The sequence below is a fragment of the Habropoda laboriosa genome, unplaced genomic scaffold (assembly GCF_001263275.1).
Source record: "Habropoda laboriosa isolate 0110345459 unplaced genomic scaffold, ASM126327v1 scaffold2, whole genome shotgun sequence".
NCBI lineage: Eukaryota > Metazoa > Arthropoda > Insecta > Hymenoptera > Apidae > Habropoda > Habropoda laboriosa.
The window spans coordinates 283489-299547 of NW_017100190.1; the positions used below are offsets into that span (position 1 = coordinate 283489).

At 52.4% G+C, this 16059-nt stretch overlaps 4 protein-coding genes across 5 annotated transcripts in view; 2 read left to right on the forward strand and 2 right to left on the reverse strand.

The window, feature by feature from the left end:
* LOC108580165 (macro domain-containing protein CT2219-like) overlaps nucleotides 1-928 on the reverse strand; it is a 1517-nt gene extending 589 nt beyond the window's left edge. Inside the window, exons 1-5 of the mRNA XM_017943850.1 lie at nucleotides 841-928; nucleotides 704-727; nucleotides 507-633; nucleotides 112-369; nucleotides 1-43 (exon numbers count right to left, since the gene is read on the reverse strand). Of these exons, the coding sequence (XP_017799339.1) occupies nucleotides 1-43; nucleotides 112-369; nucleotides 507-633; nucleotides 704-718 (443 nt within the window). The 5' untranslated portion in view covers nucleotides 719-727; nucleotides 841-928. The remainder of the gene's footprint in view (nucleotides 44-111; nucleotides 370-506; nucleotides 634-703; nucleotides 728-840) is intronic.
* Nucleotides 1-3657, forward strand: part of LOC108580162 — a 21745-nt gene extending 18088 nt beyond the window's left edge. Inside the window, exons 1-7 of one of the 2 annotated variants that reach the window (XM_017943848.1) lie at nucleotides 1564-1777; nucleotides 2113-2267; nucleotides 2355-2546; nucleotides 2624-2740; nucleotides 2812-2899; nucleotides 2961-3099; nucleotides 3162-3657. In XM_017943848.1, the coding sequence (XP_017799337.1) occupies nucleotides 1735-1777; nucleotides 2113-2267; nucleotides 2355-2546; nucleotides 2624-2740; nucleotides 2812-2899; nucleotides 2961-3099; nucleotides 3162-3372 (945 nt within the window). In that variant the 5' untranslated portion in view covers nucleotides 1564-1734 and the 3' untranslated portion in view covers nucleotides 3373-3657. Of the gene's footprint in view, nucleotides 1-1563; nucleotides 1778-2112; nucleotides 2268-2354; nucleotides 2547-2623; nucleotides 2741-2811; nucleotides 2900-2960; nucleotides 3100-3161 lie in introns of those variants that run through there. The other variant, XM_017943849.1, reaches the window with a different exon arrangement.
* A 5977-nt stretch (nucleotides 3658-9634) lies between these two features.
* On the reverse strand, nucleotides 9635-13390 carry LOC108579836 (growth/differentiation factor 11-like). Its single transcript, XM_017943457.1, has 4 exons — nucleotides 13382-13390; nucleotides 11179-11389; nucleotides 10078-10666; nucleotides 9635-9889 (listed from the first exon to the last, which is right to left on the reverse strand). Exons 1-4 carry the CDS (start codon nucleotides 13388-13390, stop codon nucleotides 9670-9672), a joined length of 1029 nt encoding a protein of 342 aa, XP_017798946.1. The 3' UTR covers nucleotides 9635-9669.
* A 139-nt stretch (nucleotides 13391-13529) lies between these two features.
* LOC108580108 (homeobox protein SIX1-like) overlaps nucleotides 13530-16059 on the forward strand; it is a 2747-nt gene continuing 217 nt past the window's right edge. Inside the window, exons 1-3 of the mRNA XM_017943774.1 lie at nucleotides 13530-13870; nucleotides 13955-14416; nucleotides 15714-16021. Of these exons, the coding sequence (XP_017799263.1) occupies nucleotides 13530-13870; nucleotides 13955-14416; nucleotides 15714-16021 (1111 nt within the window). The remainder of the gene's footprint in view (nucleotides 13871-13954; nucleotides 14417-15713; nucleotides 16022-16059) is intronic.

Consider the following 16059-nt stretch of genomic DNA (forward strand, 5'->3'; position numbering starts at 1 on the left):
TTCTTTAAATTCGGCCCAGCAGATTTGTGAATAGCTCCGTCAACTAGAGAATACATTTCATACCCTTTAATATGTTGCACGTGTTCCTAGAAAACGTTCGTTCCTATGTACCTCCGCCACCGCCGAGAAGACTCGAATTCGCGGCATTCACGATCGCGTCGATCTCGAGAGACGTGATGTCACCTTGCCATATTGAAATCTTTTTAGCCAGCTCCTCGTCCACTTTTTCCACTTTCTCTAGGTTCAACAGACCGATGTGCGTTTTATTCTTACTCCAGTATTCCGCCCATGTCGGGAGTTGATCCAACGTGGTTATACTTCCTTTGTAGAACTTTCGTTTCTCTTCTAACGGCATGGTCAAGAATTTCTCTGTCGAACCACGTCGAGTATTTTGAAAGGCTAACGCTACTTACAAGTGCACACACCGAAATTCCACCGTATCGAACAACCGAGACAGTCAACGTTTTACTCGTTAATAGCGAAATAAAGAAAAAGGATCGTCTTACGTTTCTCAACTTCGAACGACATCTTCGCTTGGAGATGGACCGTTGCGGCAAATTTCTTTCCAACCGAACAATTCTGAAGGATCGGTCGTAGTACGTTGGTAACAGCGAAACGATCGGGCAGACTCGCCTGGAAATTAGAAATAATTCTCCTCTGACTACGCAGTTCACTTGGCCCTTGGTAACCCCTCCGCCCTTACTCTGAGAGCCAGCATAGTCTTCCACTTGAAAAAAACGTCAACGACCTTTGTCAGTCATCGATTTCTACCTTCTCGAACCAAGGGTACAATCGAAATTCGATTTTTCTCGCGTTCGCGACAAACACGAGCCTACTCACGGCCAAATCTCTGCTCGACGCGTTGTTTTGTTTCTGCTGCCTTTCAGCTGCGCTCGTGACCGGTGAAGAGGTAGAAACGGATCCGCGTTGCCGTAACTGGACGCGTACGCGGACATCTGCTGGATAACCGTACAAATGCTCGTGTATTTTTACCATGCAAACGCGCCATCTACCGCAGCTATCGTGTACCGCGTTCAAATTCGAGCGTAGAATAGAATTATTCCATTTCCACTATTCGTTGTACAATATTGGAAACGGAACGCGGTTCATTTCTCCTTTCCCCCGTAATGTAGAAAATGCACGAAATTTATCAAGCGTGGGAGTACGTTGTAGTAGGCGTAATCGTGTCGTGGTCGGCTATCGTCCAACAATGGTAAAACGTAGAAAGGACGAATATTAATCGTCCTGGGTGAAATGCCATGCCCTTTCTGGCAATTTTAATTAACGGAAGTAGGTGCTCCTTTCGCTAGCTATTTACGTCCGCACGAGGGAATCTCGTAACAAGCTTACATTTTCTTCCCCTATGGAACGATGTAACGGGTCATATCGTCACCCATGTCCTTTGCCTTCTGCAGGGGTGGCTAAGTGTCCATTCTACGAAACGGTTTCATCGTCGTTTGCTGAAAGTTGAGGGATAAACGCCGAGGGGGGCGCCGAGGGGGGCGCCAACGCGAACGCGGACGCCGACGCGAACGCCGACGCGAACGCCGACGCCACCTCAAAGAGAAACACCGAACGAACTTTCTCCCTATCCCTTTCCACGTCTACGCATGCTGAAAGCTTCTACTATCGATCCACCTGCGCCCGAGCTTTCTCATTCGCTTCACAACCTTCGCGAACGTCGTCTAGGTGAAATCTCGTTAGCCGTTGCGAGCACAGCCGGAGGCAGAAAGAATGGCCCGCCGCATGGATCACACCAAGGCGATCTTCGTATTTTGTGAGTTTTCTCCTTATTCGAAACCGATCACTACCGATTAACCGATTAACTGTCTCCTCGGCTTCGCGGTCCGAGTGGAATCTGGAAATTTTCGGGATTGCGATACGATAGCGTAACGATACGGCGACCTCGTCGAACAAACCGATCTAACCAAATATCTGCACCGCCACCAAACCGCTCGCGTGACGTATCAAAGTTGTTGGTTGTTCGGGGCGTTTTCCGGCAAGTCAACCACCCCGAATCTTTCATCGATGCGCGCATCCCTCTGGCGGATACCCACCAACAACTTACCGAAATATGTACAACGATCCTCCAACGAACGGTTTTCTCCGCAGGGTGTGTCTTGAGCACGGCCTACCTAGCGTACAGCGTGCCTAGCTCCTCGCCCTCGCCCTCGCCGCCAAAGTTGCAGGAGGAGCAGCCCTACACCACGCGTCGAACGCCCAAGGTTGTCATTGACTTGCCCGTATCCAAGTCTAGACTACCCCTGGTAAGAACAATTCTCTCAGGGTCGAGATAACACGTTCCGCGTCGCAAAGTATCGAATGGTCCACTTTAACGTCGACATGTTTCAAAGCCGGCGGTAAACTTCGAGTTGAAGAGTACAACGACAATGACCTCGGAACCCACGTCGACGACCACGCACAGATCCTTCTCTACCGAACAGCCTCTGTATCGTTTGGACGGCAGCAACGGACAAGCCTGTATTCTTCTGCAAGTAGACGCGCTGATCGTGGTGAAATATCGAACGAAATTCGGCGAAGATCAAGTAAGATATAGGAAGCGAAATGTAAAAGGAAAGGCGAATCTTTCGAAATCTTTCGAAATCTTTCGGATTTTCTTCAGGAGGCGAACATTTACGTTCCGAACGACGCTACGGTGACCGGGAACTGCAACAACGAGAACACAGTGACGATGTCTCTCAAGTGGAAGGCGTTTGTACTTTCGTGGAGCTTCGCAAAGGTAACGCCGCCAATTAGACACGCTACTATCTCCGTTCGTTCGATCGACCAAACGAAAAATACGTTTTCCAGACACCCGGTGGCGAGCGATGGTACGTCGAGAAGATCGAATTGACCTACAACTCGAGCGATCGACACTTCGAGCACATCGATCAACCGAGTAAGTCCACTTGGACGCGTAGCAATCGACGCGGTAACTAAAAAAATCTTTCTCCTTCAAGACAAGACAATTCGATTGAGCACCGGACAGAAGCACAGCCCCATGTTGTTCCCAACGCCGGTTGGGAAATCGTACGCCTGCGACGAAGAGACGCAAATTCCCCTCACCGATGGCAAGAACAACGCCATCCTGCTCCTCAGGTATGTACACGTATCGTATATCGCGAATCGAGATCCCCCGACAACTGTGCGTTTTCTCGCAGAGACATGAAGCTGCAGCCGTTCAAGTTCAAGAACAACGAATTCGCGGCGGAATTCTCCTGTACGTCGTTGAGTGCACGCGGATTTCGGGACGAAACCGCGCCCGTCGCAGTTGGTTCGACGTTGGCTGCTGCCGTTCTCCTCACTATCACCGGCTACGCGGTCTATCGCTCTTTCGTACTGAAGAAAGTCAAGTACGACACTATGGAGTAAGGAATCCCTGGAAACACGCTGCCGAGGACGATGCCGAAGGTAGCGCGCGACAACCCTCGCCGAGAACGACCAATCTTTTCTACGAGATTCTCCGTCTCCGTGGTGGTCGTCGTTGTCGCTGCCGCCGCCGTCGCCGCCATCTCTTACCCGACCCATAAACCACCGCCACCGACAGCTTTCGCGTGGCGAACTTTTTAATATTCATTAGCTACGGAGCTAGGTTGATCCGAGGGCGAGGCAGTCGTCCATCTTGGAAGTTGTATCGATCGCGAAACGATGCGTAGGCGCGACACGTCTCGATCGTCGACTAAAACGTTTCTACGTAGACTTTTTATCGACAGACGATAGAGTAATCGCAGTCGACATCTCCTCCCTTTTATTCGCTAGTTTTCAAATAACCGAAGAGTAGAGAGAGAGAGAGAGAGAGAGAGAGAGCGTCGGTGGTGTCCTCGGAGAAAGGAGGAAGGAGAAAAAGCCCTGTCAGGCAGCTGAGTGCGATTGTTTCTTCCGTTTTAAAACTGTATATACCGTTCGACGATTTAATCGAGTCACGTGAATGTTGCGTTGTCGTAAACGTGTCACGTAGGTAACAAGACTATTCTTCGTATTTATCGTATAACGTTTGATCGCTTTGTTACTTTGAAAGAGCCGAAACGCGGGAAGGCGGTGTAATTTTCAAACGGTGATTCGTGGTTTCGTGCCTACTTTTTACATATGCAAACGATCGCTAGAATTAGGTCGTTTCACTTTTATCTTCTGATTCTCGATGTAACATATCGTGTAAATACGTTAGAACGTTCGGCGAAACTCGCGCGAAAAGAATAGCTTGTATCGATAAGGTTCTACCCCCGAGCTTCGACGATCGCGACAACTTTAACGTCACGAGCATTCCTCGTTATTTTATTCTTACTATTATCGTTATTATTACTACATAGTATGCGAATAGTCCATTTCGACGATGTGTTAACGTACCAACTCATCCCTGGAATGGTCCGGTGTAATCAGAGAGAAAGGAACGTCTCGTCTCGGTTAACGAGTAACAGCGTACCTAAACGGTCCGCGTGTACAACAATTACAATTAAGGATATGTGCATAACACGAACCTCTGTCTTCCAAGCGCATATTAAAGTTGAACTTTCGTGTGTAAATACACATATACACATTCGTACATATGTGTACATTTATATACATATATATATATATATATACACACACGTGTTGCACTTACGCATATCCATTATACATACAAGTATATACATACACATATACATATACATACATACATACATACATATACATATAAATATATATATGTATGATATTTAGAGAGCGAGGTAGCTGGAGAGGGGGAAATATTATGGATATCGCATAACGCGTTTCCGCAACAAAGTCGATTCGCGAGATTGCGTCGCGTCGGCAGAATACACGCTACATATTCGAGGAATTCGGAAGGCGTGTGTGCGTGCCGGCGGATCGAGTCTCTCCGCGAGAGGATATGCGTTTCGAATTTTCCAAGATACAATAATTGCGAGTGGCCGGTATTAGGTGTTACCGCGAAAGATGGTCTAGATGTAATAACGAAAATGTATTTTTGTGCTAAAGTCAATCTTACTACTTATAGACGGTATATTAATAGGAGGTAGAGGTCGGATCGAAGGAAGTGCACAGCCCCGACGCCCGTGACTTTCAAACTTTTCCGTTGTAACGCGATTCAACAGGCGCGCGTCAACACCGGCGTCAGCGAAAAAGTAACGATCGGCGGAAGATGAAAAGGTGAGACGGGAGGATACGGCGGTGGAATAAAAGTTTCGAGCTGAACGAAATCAAACGATTGTAACGCGCGACGCGCCAACAAAATTGTATCATATCGATAAAATAAAGGCTGTTATACAAGTTCTCGTTCGTTGCGTAATCGTTTTGTCCCGAAACCATCTCCGTTTTTGTGGAGATGCGGCCCAATTAGGCTGCGCAAGGTAACTGGGGGGGGACGCGATATTCTCGGAGTAATAGCAGATGCGTGTCGGAAGGGCGACAGGCGACGTAATAATTTGGAATGGAGGTGGCTCGTGGAGTAGGGCGTGAAAAGTACAGTCAAGCAAAGCAGGCTTACGGTAAAGCTCCGAGGAACGGAACGGAACGAGCCTAACCTAACCTAACCTAACCTAACCTAACCGAATCTAACCGAACGGAACCCTCGAGGCTTTGCGCAACGCGCGAGGCGCGAGGCACAGTTGTCCATTGAAATCACCGCGACAATGGCTGCGATGTAGCCAGATCGTCGCATTGTGTATCCCTGGTTCGTCCAACTAGCCTTACTACCGAGAGTCGAGAGGATCCGGACGGACGAGTAACAACGTCGAGATAGCAGTGATCAGGATGTAAAAGGGGTGGTTGGTAAGATAATTGAGCGTAATTGGGTGTACGTTTGATGACAGATGTAATCCTGGCGGGGGGTGCTCCAGGCAGAGACGGACGAACCAAGTAAGGGTGGGGGAACGGTCTATAATTTATAAACTAGGGGCTGTTTTGGGGTAATTGCAGATAACGATGGGGCGGTCCGGATAACAAGCCGACATGGGAGTCACTGGACACCGTGCCACTCCACCATCCACCGGTAACACCATAACCTTCGTTATATACGGCTATTCTCTGTATCGCTTGCATCGCTGCCCACCCATAAGTTACGTGACGCGTGACACCGCGCCCGAGGGTTCTCCCTTAATAATAAATCGCGGCCTCTCCGATTCTAACGCTCGCGAATAGAGCATCCCCGGTTTTCATCTCAAACCGCCTACTTCACACCTCGTTCGGCGAGGAAACGCATCGGCCCTGTACGCCCTGTACAATAGCACACCGGGAATCCATTTAGTTCGGACAAAAGCTGCTCGAGGTACCTGGGCTCTTCTATTCCTCCGCTTGAACGGGGACAAATCGCAACTCGTATTTTGACAAGCTCGTCGTGGTTGTCCAATGTTTGCAGTTTAGCGGTTAGCGAGAGACGCTTCCTGGAGGCGCTATAAATACAACTCCCGGAGGTATGACGCGATAATTACTCGATTCCCACAGCGTAGCGGGTAGCCTGGTCAACTGGACGGCGATAAGCCGATAAAGGAACGGCACGGCCTTGAGGTGTCTGCACGATCAGCGCGAAGAATCGTCGTAACAGCGTTTCGTTTTCGTCCCTAACACACGTCACCTCTCTGGTCGTGTCGCGTATCGCCGGCCGAAAAACTAGCGCGAGAGAAAGATAGGGCGTAACCTCTAATTAAATAAATCTCGGTTGCGGTATGGACAATTTGATCGTTTGAAAGCCAGCCCCTGACAGGCGCGGAAAATGTCGTAGGGTTGGCGACACGCCGGTCCATCGCCTACGTACGTACGTACGTACGTACGTACACACGTAAGTGTAATATTATATACCATACTATCCTGCCCCTATTGGGGTGCTCCGACCTAACGGATACAACGATGTAACGCGAAGCCTACCAAACTTCCCCCTCGTTTCGCATTTTTTACCATCCGGCGTCCAGCCGTACGGAACATCCGAGGATAAGGATCGTCCTCGTGCGAAAATGTTCGCGACTGAATTGCTGGCCATTTTGGAAAAAGGAGGGAATCACCGGTTCGTCCGGTCTGATTCGATCGACTATCGAATGGTAAATAGATACACATGTGTTCGGTGCGAGTGTTGTGTACGAGTACCGTACGTAGCCGCCGAGCCGTTCACGAGGGTGCGAGGACGGAGCAAGAGGGTGGGAGAAAGTTTATCGGATTGGAAAGAGGACGAAGAGAAAGGTAGAGGGGAGGTTAGGGGGGAAGACAGGAACGTGGCGTGAATGGGAGGGAGTTCATAATAACATCGAGGGGGCAACAGGGTTCTCTGTGTTCAGATGCTCTTTTCAAGAGTGAAAACCCTCCTCGACGCGCATTCAAGTGTCGCGCCGCTTTGTAATACCTCTTAATACCACTCGCTGTCGTCGTTATTAAGGATCCGGAACATATTGTCGACATAACAGTGGCAATACGTCTATGGCGTCAAGCCTTTATTGTTGGGCGAGCGCGAGCGCGAGCGCGAGCGAGACCGCGACCGCGACCGCGCTCTCCGCGACAGGAAGCGGAAGGGATGGGAGAATTTTTCCCAAAAATTTGCGAAACCTATCGAAACGACCAGCGGCGGAAATAACCGGTGTGAGAACGAACGCGACGATGCAACAGCGTACTTTACCTGCAGATAAATCCTGCCAGTCAGCGTAAGACGATTCCGGCTAGAGACCTGCGTCGTCCACCTTTTTTTCCCACAAAACTCACCTGACACAAGCCTCGCAGATAAGAGGACGTCGAATGTGCGAGGTTTCTCCGTGCAAGCGACACGTGCTGGTTAATCCAAGTTTACCTATCTACTTTCTCAACCCTCGGCCGTTTCGTCCAACGAAATCACCAGTCGCGCGGCCTTCTCGCTGCAAATCTCCGACGATCTCTGCTTTTTATCGGAGGCGCAAGTTCTTTCGTTTCGTCTGTTGGACCCCTTTTAATCCGGGGACTACTTATCGTGCTCGGCGGACACGTTTAGCCGATACGCGTCGTAGCAGGGAGGATGATGACAGTCCACCGTTTCAACTACCCTCAAATCACCGAGCGCGCCTAACTAACCGTGTAATCGACAATTACGACATCCTACGCGCGCAACATTTTCCCTCTCTGATACAAATCGGACGCGTTTCGGTGTACTTGGCAGTGAAGCGGTAACAACAATTAACCAGAGGGAAGAAATTTCCAACGATGCAAGCATACCTGAGCTGGAGCATAAAGTGGCCAGTGACACATAAAGAGCATATTTTCTGGCATTAGGAGGGTCAGCTACCTGTGTTCACGCCTGTTCGCGTTTTCCAACCCGAACAATCTCCCGCGCCGATCTTTCTCGCACCGGCCCGTTAATGGGGAAATAACCGACGGATTACGTCGCCTAATCCTGTCGCTAACGCGATCTCATTGTCGCGGCAGGAACCTCCCGCCTTTTCTTTCCCTTCGATCTAGCGCGAGTTGGATTTTTCGGTAAGTCGAGACACGTTTTGCGTAACGAGGTTTCTTTCCCACGTATCACCGAGCGATCGCGATCGCGATCGCGATCGCGATCCGAGCTTTGTCACCTGCACGCAGGAGGAATGTCGGCTTCTAAAAATAAACCGATCGTCCGCGATTCTATTTAGCCGTCCGTTGTATGCACATGTATTTAGGTACGTAACGCGGTGGTGGTCGCGCGAAGATAGCTGCTATCTCGACGAGGCGGTGTCGGCCGGTGTCCGATGTCGGCCACCAACACACGACCGCCGGGGCTTTCGATCCCCGCGAGCCGAACGCGCCGCTTATTGTTCGCCGATATTCGTTTTAGAGATATAAACGCGCAAGTACCTACACCTACGTAGGTATCGTCCGCACGGAAATACGAGATCCACTTGCGACCGCGTTTCTGTCGCGTACGAGGCTCGATTGGACATCGGCCGTTCGATCGCAGGCCCGTCTCACCCAAACGCGAGAGAGAGAGAGAGAGAGACAGAAGGCAGTCCGGTTTACTTAATTTATCCGGATTCAGAGGCGGAGAAGATGCCAGCCCGTTTGCAGGTGAGGTTCGAGCGGGGCTGAACAAGGACAAACGGAGGATCGTCGTCGGGTCGATTTTGCACAGAACCATTTTGGAATGCAATTAAACGCAGTGCAACGAAATACGACGCCGTCGGTGCTACCGGTGACGCTCCGCTCCGTTCCGTTCCGCTTTGCTTCGCGCCGCGCCGTAACTTCCCTCCTTCTCCTCTTCTCACCCGGCGTTCCGTCGAGCCTTCGCACCCCTGTACCACTCGTCGAGTTAGGAATACCTTGGTTCGCCCAGGTACGGACCGACCAATTCGAAAGCCTTTCGTCCTTCCGACGAGAAAACTTCTCCGTCGTTCTCCGGCAGACGTGGCGCGAAAACCTCGATTGATAACGAATTCGTCGGATAATCCTGGAGGAGGAGGAGAAGGAGGAGGAGGAGGAGGAGGAAGACGACGACGACGAAGACGACGACGACGAAGACGACGACGTTCAACGATCGTCGACAGAGATCCAAAGAGTTTCTTGAAAAGCAAGGAAAGAAAAGAAAGGAAAAGAAAAGAAAAGAAAAGAAAAGAAAAGAAGAGAAAAGAAAAGGAAATGTGTGGTTGTACACGATTCCAGTAGATCCTAAGAGAAGGAAGAAACGAGCCTTGGCATCTTCTTCGCCGCCGTCGTAATCATTGCAGTTCCGTCGAGCTGTAAGGTGGATTATGAGCATCCACATCTCTCGACGACCATGCCTGGTAATCGCGAGAACACGATTTGATACTCGTTGTCAAAGTAGAGCATCGTGATCTCGGAGAGTTTCCTCGGGGCGCAACATGGACCAGAGTTCTTGGGAGGTTCCGCCAGGCTGACGATGTGAGTGTTGGGGTACGTTGGCAGAAAAGCCATGGGGCAGTCGCCCGAACAGTAATTGGCGTCGTACCTAACACACAAAACGATGGTGCGTTTACGATTACGCGTGGTCACCACCTAAGTTTTAATTTGATTTAGAATCGGAAGCAGGAAGTGGCAGTAGAGGTATTTGGAAGAATGTACCTAGGTGATAAGTAGCTAAAAAAGTCGAATATGAGAATGTAAAGTATAATAATTAGCAGAGAGCGGAGTACATACTTTTTCGGCGCGATTATCCAATCCCAGCCAAACTTCTCAAAGTCGACGGTGAGTTTGTATCGACAACACCTGGTCTCCTGGCTGGTTTCATCACAATTGAGTCCTACGTTTCTCTTGATCCTTGCGCCCCTTCTAGAATCGAGTTCTTGCGTCTGTACCTCGAGGTACGGCGCGTACTCGGCTCCGGGATTAGTCTCGACCAATTTCGAATTTTTGCAATGAGCGGCGAGACCGGCGGGACCGGCGGGACCGGAGACGTTTAGAGCTACTCCGAGATTGTCCCTAGGATGCTTAAACCATTCGGCAACCATTTTTGTCAACTCGATCGTTACCCAGTTACCCCTGCAGCCGACCGGTCGAGGATGTTTCGTGGTCAAAGATGGGCGTAACGACGGCCCTTCGGTCTCAGTGCCACCACGAAGAATCCTCTGCAACGTGATCGTCACCGGCCCCCCCCCTTCTTCCGGTTGATTGCTACCCCATATCCACAGGGATAATTCTGCCTTGGTCACGCGATGCTGAACCACCTTGTCGGAGAATTTGAAATAGAGAAAGTCGAGGCTGCCTTTCGAGTGCCGTATTCTCTGATCTGAAACGAAGGCGTAACGAGAAAAATCGGTTAAGTCGGTGAAACGTTGGAGAAACGGAGAGATAGAGGGAGAAGGGAGAGAGGAATCGATACCGAAGAAAATCCTCGGGTTCTGCGATTGGCGATAAATCAAGAACAACCGGTAACGTTGCCGCGGAGTTTCTTGCCGGTGGAGACGTACCGGGTTAGCTCGCGCGCGCCAACGTCCGACATTTACCTCGACCAAGAGGACTCGCGAGCAGCGGTCCAGTCGTAGCGATCGATGGTAGACGCGATTCGCCATCGACAGAGATCGATCGGCGAAGAAGAGAAGGGAGGAAAGAGGGAGCGGAAAAACGGTGAAACGAGTTGTTCGTACAGATGCGTGTAGCGTTAGTCCCGGCTCTATTCAGGCCATTGCACGCTCAGACCGCTTCCATGAAGGGGTAAAGCCACCTGAAATCGTACCGTTACGCGGACTACGTTTTTCGTTTGTCGATCAATCAGTAATCTCCTCTTTCCCGTATCGATACCGCCGTCGTCGTAGCCGTCGTCGCCGTAGTCGCCGTCGTCGTCGTAGCCGCCGCCGCCGCGACTTTGTCCTGCCTCGCCTTCGAAAGAAACAGGCTCGTCCTGGTATTCCCCGCTGGAACCCAACAACTCGATCGCACCGTCGCTTTGCCTAGATACATACCAACCGTCACCTTTTTTCTCCTCTTTTCCCCTTTCTTTCCCTCGCGAGCCCTGACGAAGAGATCGTTTCCCTGAGAGGCTGCTGCCACACGCGACGCTTGAGAGAAGGTTCGCTCTGAATTATTACAGCGACACGACGACAACGACGACGACGACGATCCGATGTGCACGGAGCGTCCGTTTGTTCGAATTCGAGCGTCGGTATATCGCCTTATCGTCCCGACTGTCACACGCCGCGCCGTACCTCTTATTTCCGGCGACGTTTCGAGATAATTATTTATCAGGAGCAGCTCTCCTTCCTCTCGCTCTTCCCCACGGCAACGGTCCGCTATGGAAGCGAGCGCGAGAGGACGGGGATGCTGGGCGGGCGGGGGAGGACACGCGGTGGAGAGAGGGAAAATGGCGGCACGGAGGAAATCGGACACCAAATCGAAGGAGACGCCATCGCAAAGCGCGGCACCGCCCCTCTGCGAGTGTCATCGTTCTACGCTAGCCAGCGCGTTTGCTCAAAATTCGAGCAAAATTCGTCTGCGTACGGCGTGTCTCTGAATATTCGAGTTATTCCTCTGGCAGCGGTTAGGTTAATTTTAATCGACCGTCGAGAAGAGAAGGGACCGCCAGAGGTTCTTCCTCCTCGACTACGTCTGAGAGATCTGGCGGACGCGTGACGGCAATTAGTCGGAAAAGGCGGAGCGGATTGAAAGGATTGGCAAGGCGTGGCAGACATCGAGATTTTCGTGGCACGTTCGTCTCTGCCAGACGAGGATCGGTTCTCATTGATCTACGTAACGCCGGTGGTCCGTCAGGCACCGGGCTATTTCCATCGACTTCCTGCCGACGCGACGCGACGCGACGCGACGCGACGTCTTGTCAGCGTGGACGATTTCATTCCGCGTTACGCTACCTTCTCGATTACACCGCAGACTAAACTCGAATATGTTCTCGAAACGCGTCGATTACCCTTGCGGAAAATAATTCGCGGGCCGGACGACAAGGGGAAAGGTAGAGCGAAGTAAGATCAGAAGTGTAGCTGGCGACAAACGAGACGAGGAGACAGCAGGGGAATTATTGCCGGTTGTTGTGAAATTAGTCGAACGCGAGGCGCGATAGCACCATGTAGAATCACAACACGGTGTACGGTAACGTTGTCACGTTCCGTTTCCGGTGTACGTTGCTCACCTCGTACGCTCTCGCACGGACTGCGCTCGAGTCGACGTCGTCTCGTTCGACCACACGCGACTTTCCACCGATTTTCACGCCGTGGATTCGGAAAGAGTCGGCGGGCTTGAAACGTTAGAAGGCGGATTATTTGGAATTTTCCGCGAGGAAAGTCCCCAGAGAGAAAGGATCGTGGTGTAAGTGTCGAAGGGGTAGAGAGACACGGAGAAAGAGAGATTCTCGGTGGATTCTCGAGGACATCCGCAGATGGGGCGAGGAGGGGACGTCGGGGTGAGGCGAGAGGAAACCGGTCGGTCTCCGTGGCCACCGAATAGGGTGGCTTTCGGCCTGGGGGTAGAAGTATGCGCCGCCCCCGTGTTCCTCCAATGGGGCGAGCTCGCGCGCTCCCCGGCGGCCAATCGCAGGGAGCGACCGAGCCGCGCTCCACTCCTCTACGCGCGAGAGCGCGTGAAGAAAGAAAAAAGGAGGCCGAGCAGAGGAGGAAGAGAGAGGGCGGCCTCCTCCACCGTCGGCGTCGGCGTCGGCATCGGCATCGGTATCGCTGCGGAATGAGCGCCAGTGCCACTGGCACCACTACCATCGTTCTTCAGTTACGGCAGAACCGCGGTGCCGCCGCGCGATTTTCATTTTTCTCGATAATATCCTCGAACCTCGATTTCCTCCGAGAGAAAAGTGTGCGTCGCGAAACGGTGGTAAACGAATCGTCAAGTGTTGGACCGATAAGAAAAAAAAGTGGCGAGGAATAAGTGGCATCCGACGACGCAGCCAGCAAGCAAGCAGGCAAGCAAGCAAGCAAGCAACGACTTATGAATGAAACGCGGCCGATCGAACCGAACAATCGTCCGAGCAGCAGCGGATGCTTACTTTCGTCATCGGTTATTCATCCGGCCGATTCGTAGACACGCGCCGCGAATCGTGTTTATTTTCCTTGATCGATAACGCGACAACTCTGAGAAGGAAAAGGTGCGACGGAGAAATGTGCCCCGTGTGAAGCAGAGATTCGACAGCGAGAATGCCCGACAGTTCGGACCAACTGTCGTCGCCGAACAGCGAGTGCAACAGTCAAATGGGCGGTATTCACCGAAACGCGTCCACCGGGCAATTCAACGATACCTCCATGTCGGGACTCGCTTTGACGCATCACTCTCACTCGCAAAATCTGACGCCAGCGTCGAACGGCAGCCCGCAGTACCCGCAAGAGTTGACCACTTGCAGCTCTGCGAACGCCTCGTCGAATGTCGGGAACATCGGTGGACTTGCTCTGGGTAACACGGGCAGTAACTTTACGCCCGAACAGATATCTTGCATGTGCGAGGCGTTGCTGCAGAGTCAGGATATCGAGAAGCTGACGAGGTAAGGCTGTTTTCCTTTTCCGCCAGTTTTCCAACAGTCCGTACCGCCGCGATCTCGTTTCTAAAAGGCACGTTTCGATGTCAGGTTTCTGTGGTCGTTGCCGCCTGGTGAATTGCTACGCGGAGGCGAGAGCGTCCTAACGGCGAGGGCGACGATCGCCTTCCACCGGGGCGCTTATCACGAGCTCTACTCGATCCTCGAGAGCCACCCGTTCTCGCCCCGTCGGCATTCGGACCTTCAGCAGATGTGGTTCAAGTCGCACTACCGCGAGGCGGAGAAAATCCGCGGTCGGCCGCTCGGTGCCGTGGACAAGTATCGGCTGCGGAAAAAGTACCCGTTGCCGAAGACGATCTGGGACGGCGAGGAGGTGGTCTACTGCTTCAAGGAGCGGTCGAGGAACGCGCTCAAGGAGTGCTACATGAAGAACAAGTATCCAGCCTCGGACGAGAAGAAGAATTTGGCGAAGAAGACCGGGTTGACGCTGACCCAGGTGTCCAATTGGTTCAAGAATCGCCGACAGAGAGATCGGACGCCGCAAACGAGAACGTAAGTCGGCCGATTCCTCTCGAGCAGCTTTCCTGCATGGAGGGCACGTGTGCCAACGGGGGGTCCCGACTTTTCCACCGAGCAACAAGTGTTTCGACATGTGTACAGGGGCACGCTGACCGCTTCGGAGAGCGGTAAATCATTCCCCGAACGAGCCGGCTCGCGGCGTCCTCGGCGTCCTCGGCGTCCTCGGCCTTTCCACCGAATCCAATTTCACGTTTCTCTTCTCCCCTTCCGTCTCGGAAAATCCCCGGTTCGATGAAAATTTCTACAAAGTTCCTGCAGCACCGGGGTACGGCAAACGTGCTCGTTCGAATTTCGTTGGAGCGCGGGCAGAGCGGGCACGGCCGCGGGAAAGAAAGGAAAGGGGCAACGAAGGGAGAGAGAGAGAGAGAGAGAGAGAGCGTTGTTGTTATGGCTACGACGAGGCTCGGTCACGGTCCGCGACGTTGCGCGTTCGACTTCGACCAGCTTCATATCGCGTTCGCCCAACGAAATAACCGCGACGCGTTCGTTTCGAGATCTACGAAGGGAAAGATTATTCTTCGCTACCGAAGGAGCCGAAGCTTCCAACTTCCTCCCCGGTCCACCCTAACCTCCTCCCCCGGCAAGGCCTGTACGAAAAGGAAACGCGACGCCCCATTACCGTTTTATGACGCAGCTTCGGTTACGTCTCTCGTTTCACCATTGAGCTGTTCGCACTACCAATAGTTTACTACATAAAGGCCACGACCGGCCCTCCGCCGCTGCCTCCATTTATCTCGATTCTCGCCGCGTCCTGCATATTTCGGGCCACCACCACCTGTACATCCCTGTACTCGCGAATCCCAAGGAAATCCACCGAGGTCCGTTTCCTAGCCTTGAGCCGCGACCGTAAAAATGCGCGGTCGGGGGGAGAGGTGGCTATGTAGAGCGAGGGGCGGAGCTGCACGCACATGGGCCACCGTGCGTGCACGTGCGTGTCGCTCGCGGTAACAGCAAAGATTAGGGGGGAGAAGAAGAAACGTTCGCGCGTGCAAAAGGACCGAAGGAACAATCGACCTTTTTCCACTCCGCCGGAGAAGATTCTCGGAATTTCAGCGCGCGTGACCCTCGTCCTTCCTAGGCCAAGGGTCATAGGTTTTTTCGGGCCGGTAAGACAACGAGGAAGCTAGCTCGCATGTGCCGAACCTTTCCGGGCGCGGACAGAGATTTATGGCGGCTCCCTTCCAACTGTGCACAATTCTCAAGCACACACGTGCGTTATCTCTACACCCCTCGTCTACCGTAACCGAACAACGAACGCACTTTCTTTCAGGGATATGTTGCCTCTGAATTGCCAAAACACCGGCAGCAACATGATCGGCGGCACGGTGAGCAACGGAGGAAGCATTCAATCGCTGCAGAGCATCGATTCCGACGGCTCCAATCTGGCCATGTCGCCCCTTTCGACCATGGGCATGTCACCCGTGGCCGTGAACCCGTGCAGCCCGATGGGCATAGGCCCCATGGCCCCCCGTCACCCGGGATACGCGGCACCGGTCGCTCCGTGCTCCCACAACGGCGGCCTCAGTCCCATGAACGACGTGAAGGCGCTCTGCTACGGCCGCGGTGTCTACGAAACCGGTAAGGTCCCTCCCCCAATTGGCCAATTGGTACCACAC

Coding starts and splice junctions, on each gene's coding strand:
- LOC108579836 (XM_017943457.1), bottom strand. Junction 10,667..11,178: donor CGACGGCTACGACGACGGCG/GTATCGATACGG, acceptor CCTTCGTTTCAG/ATCAGAGAATACGGCACTCG. Junction 9,890..10,077: donor TGGATAATCGCGCCGAAAAA/GTATGTACTCCG, acceptor TTTGTGTGTTAG/GTACGACGCCAATTACTGTT.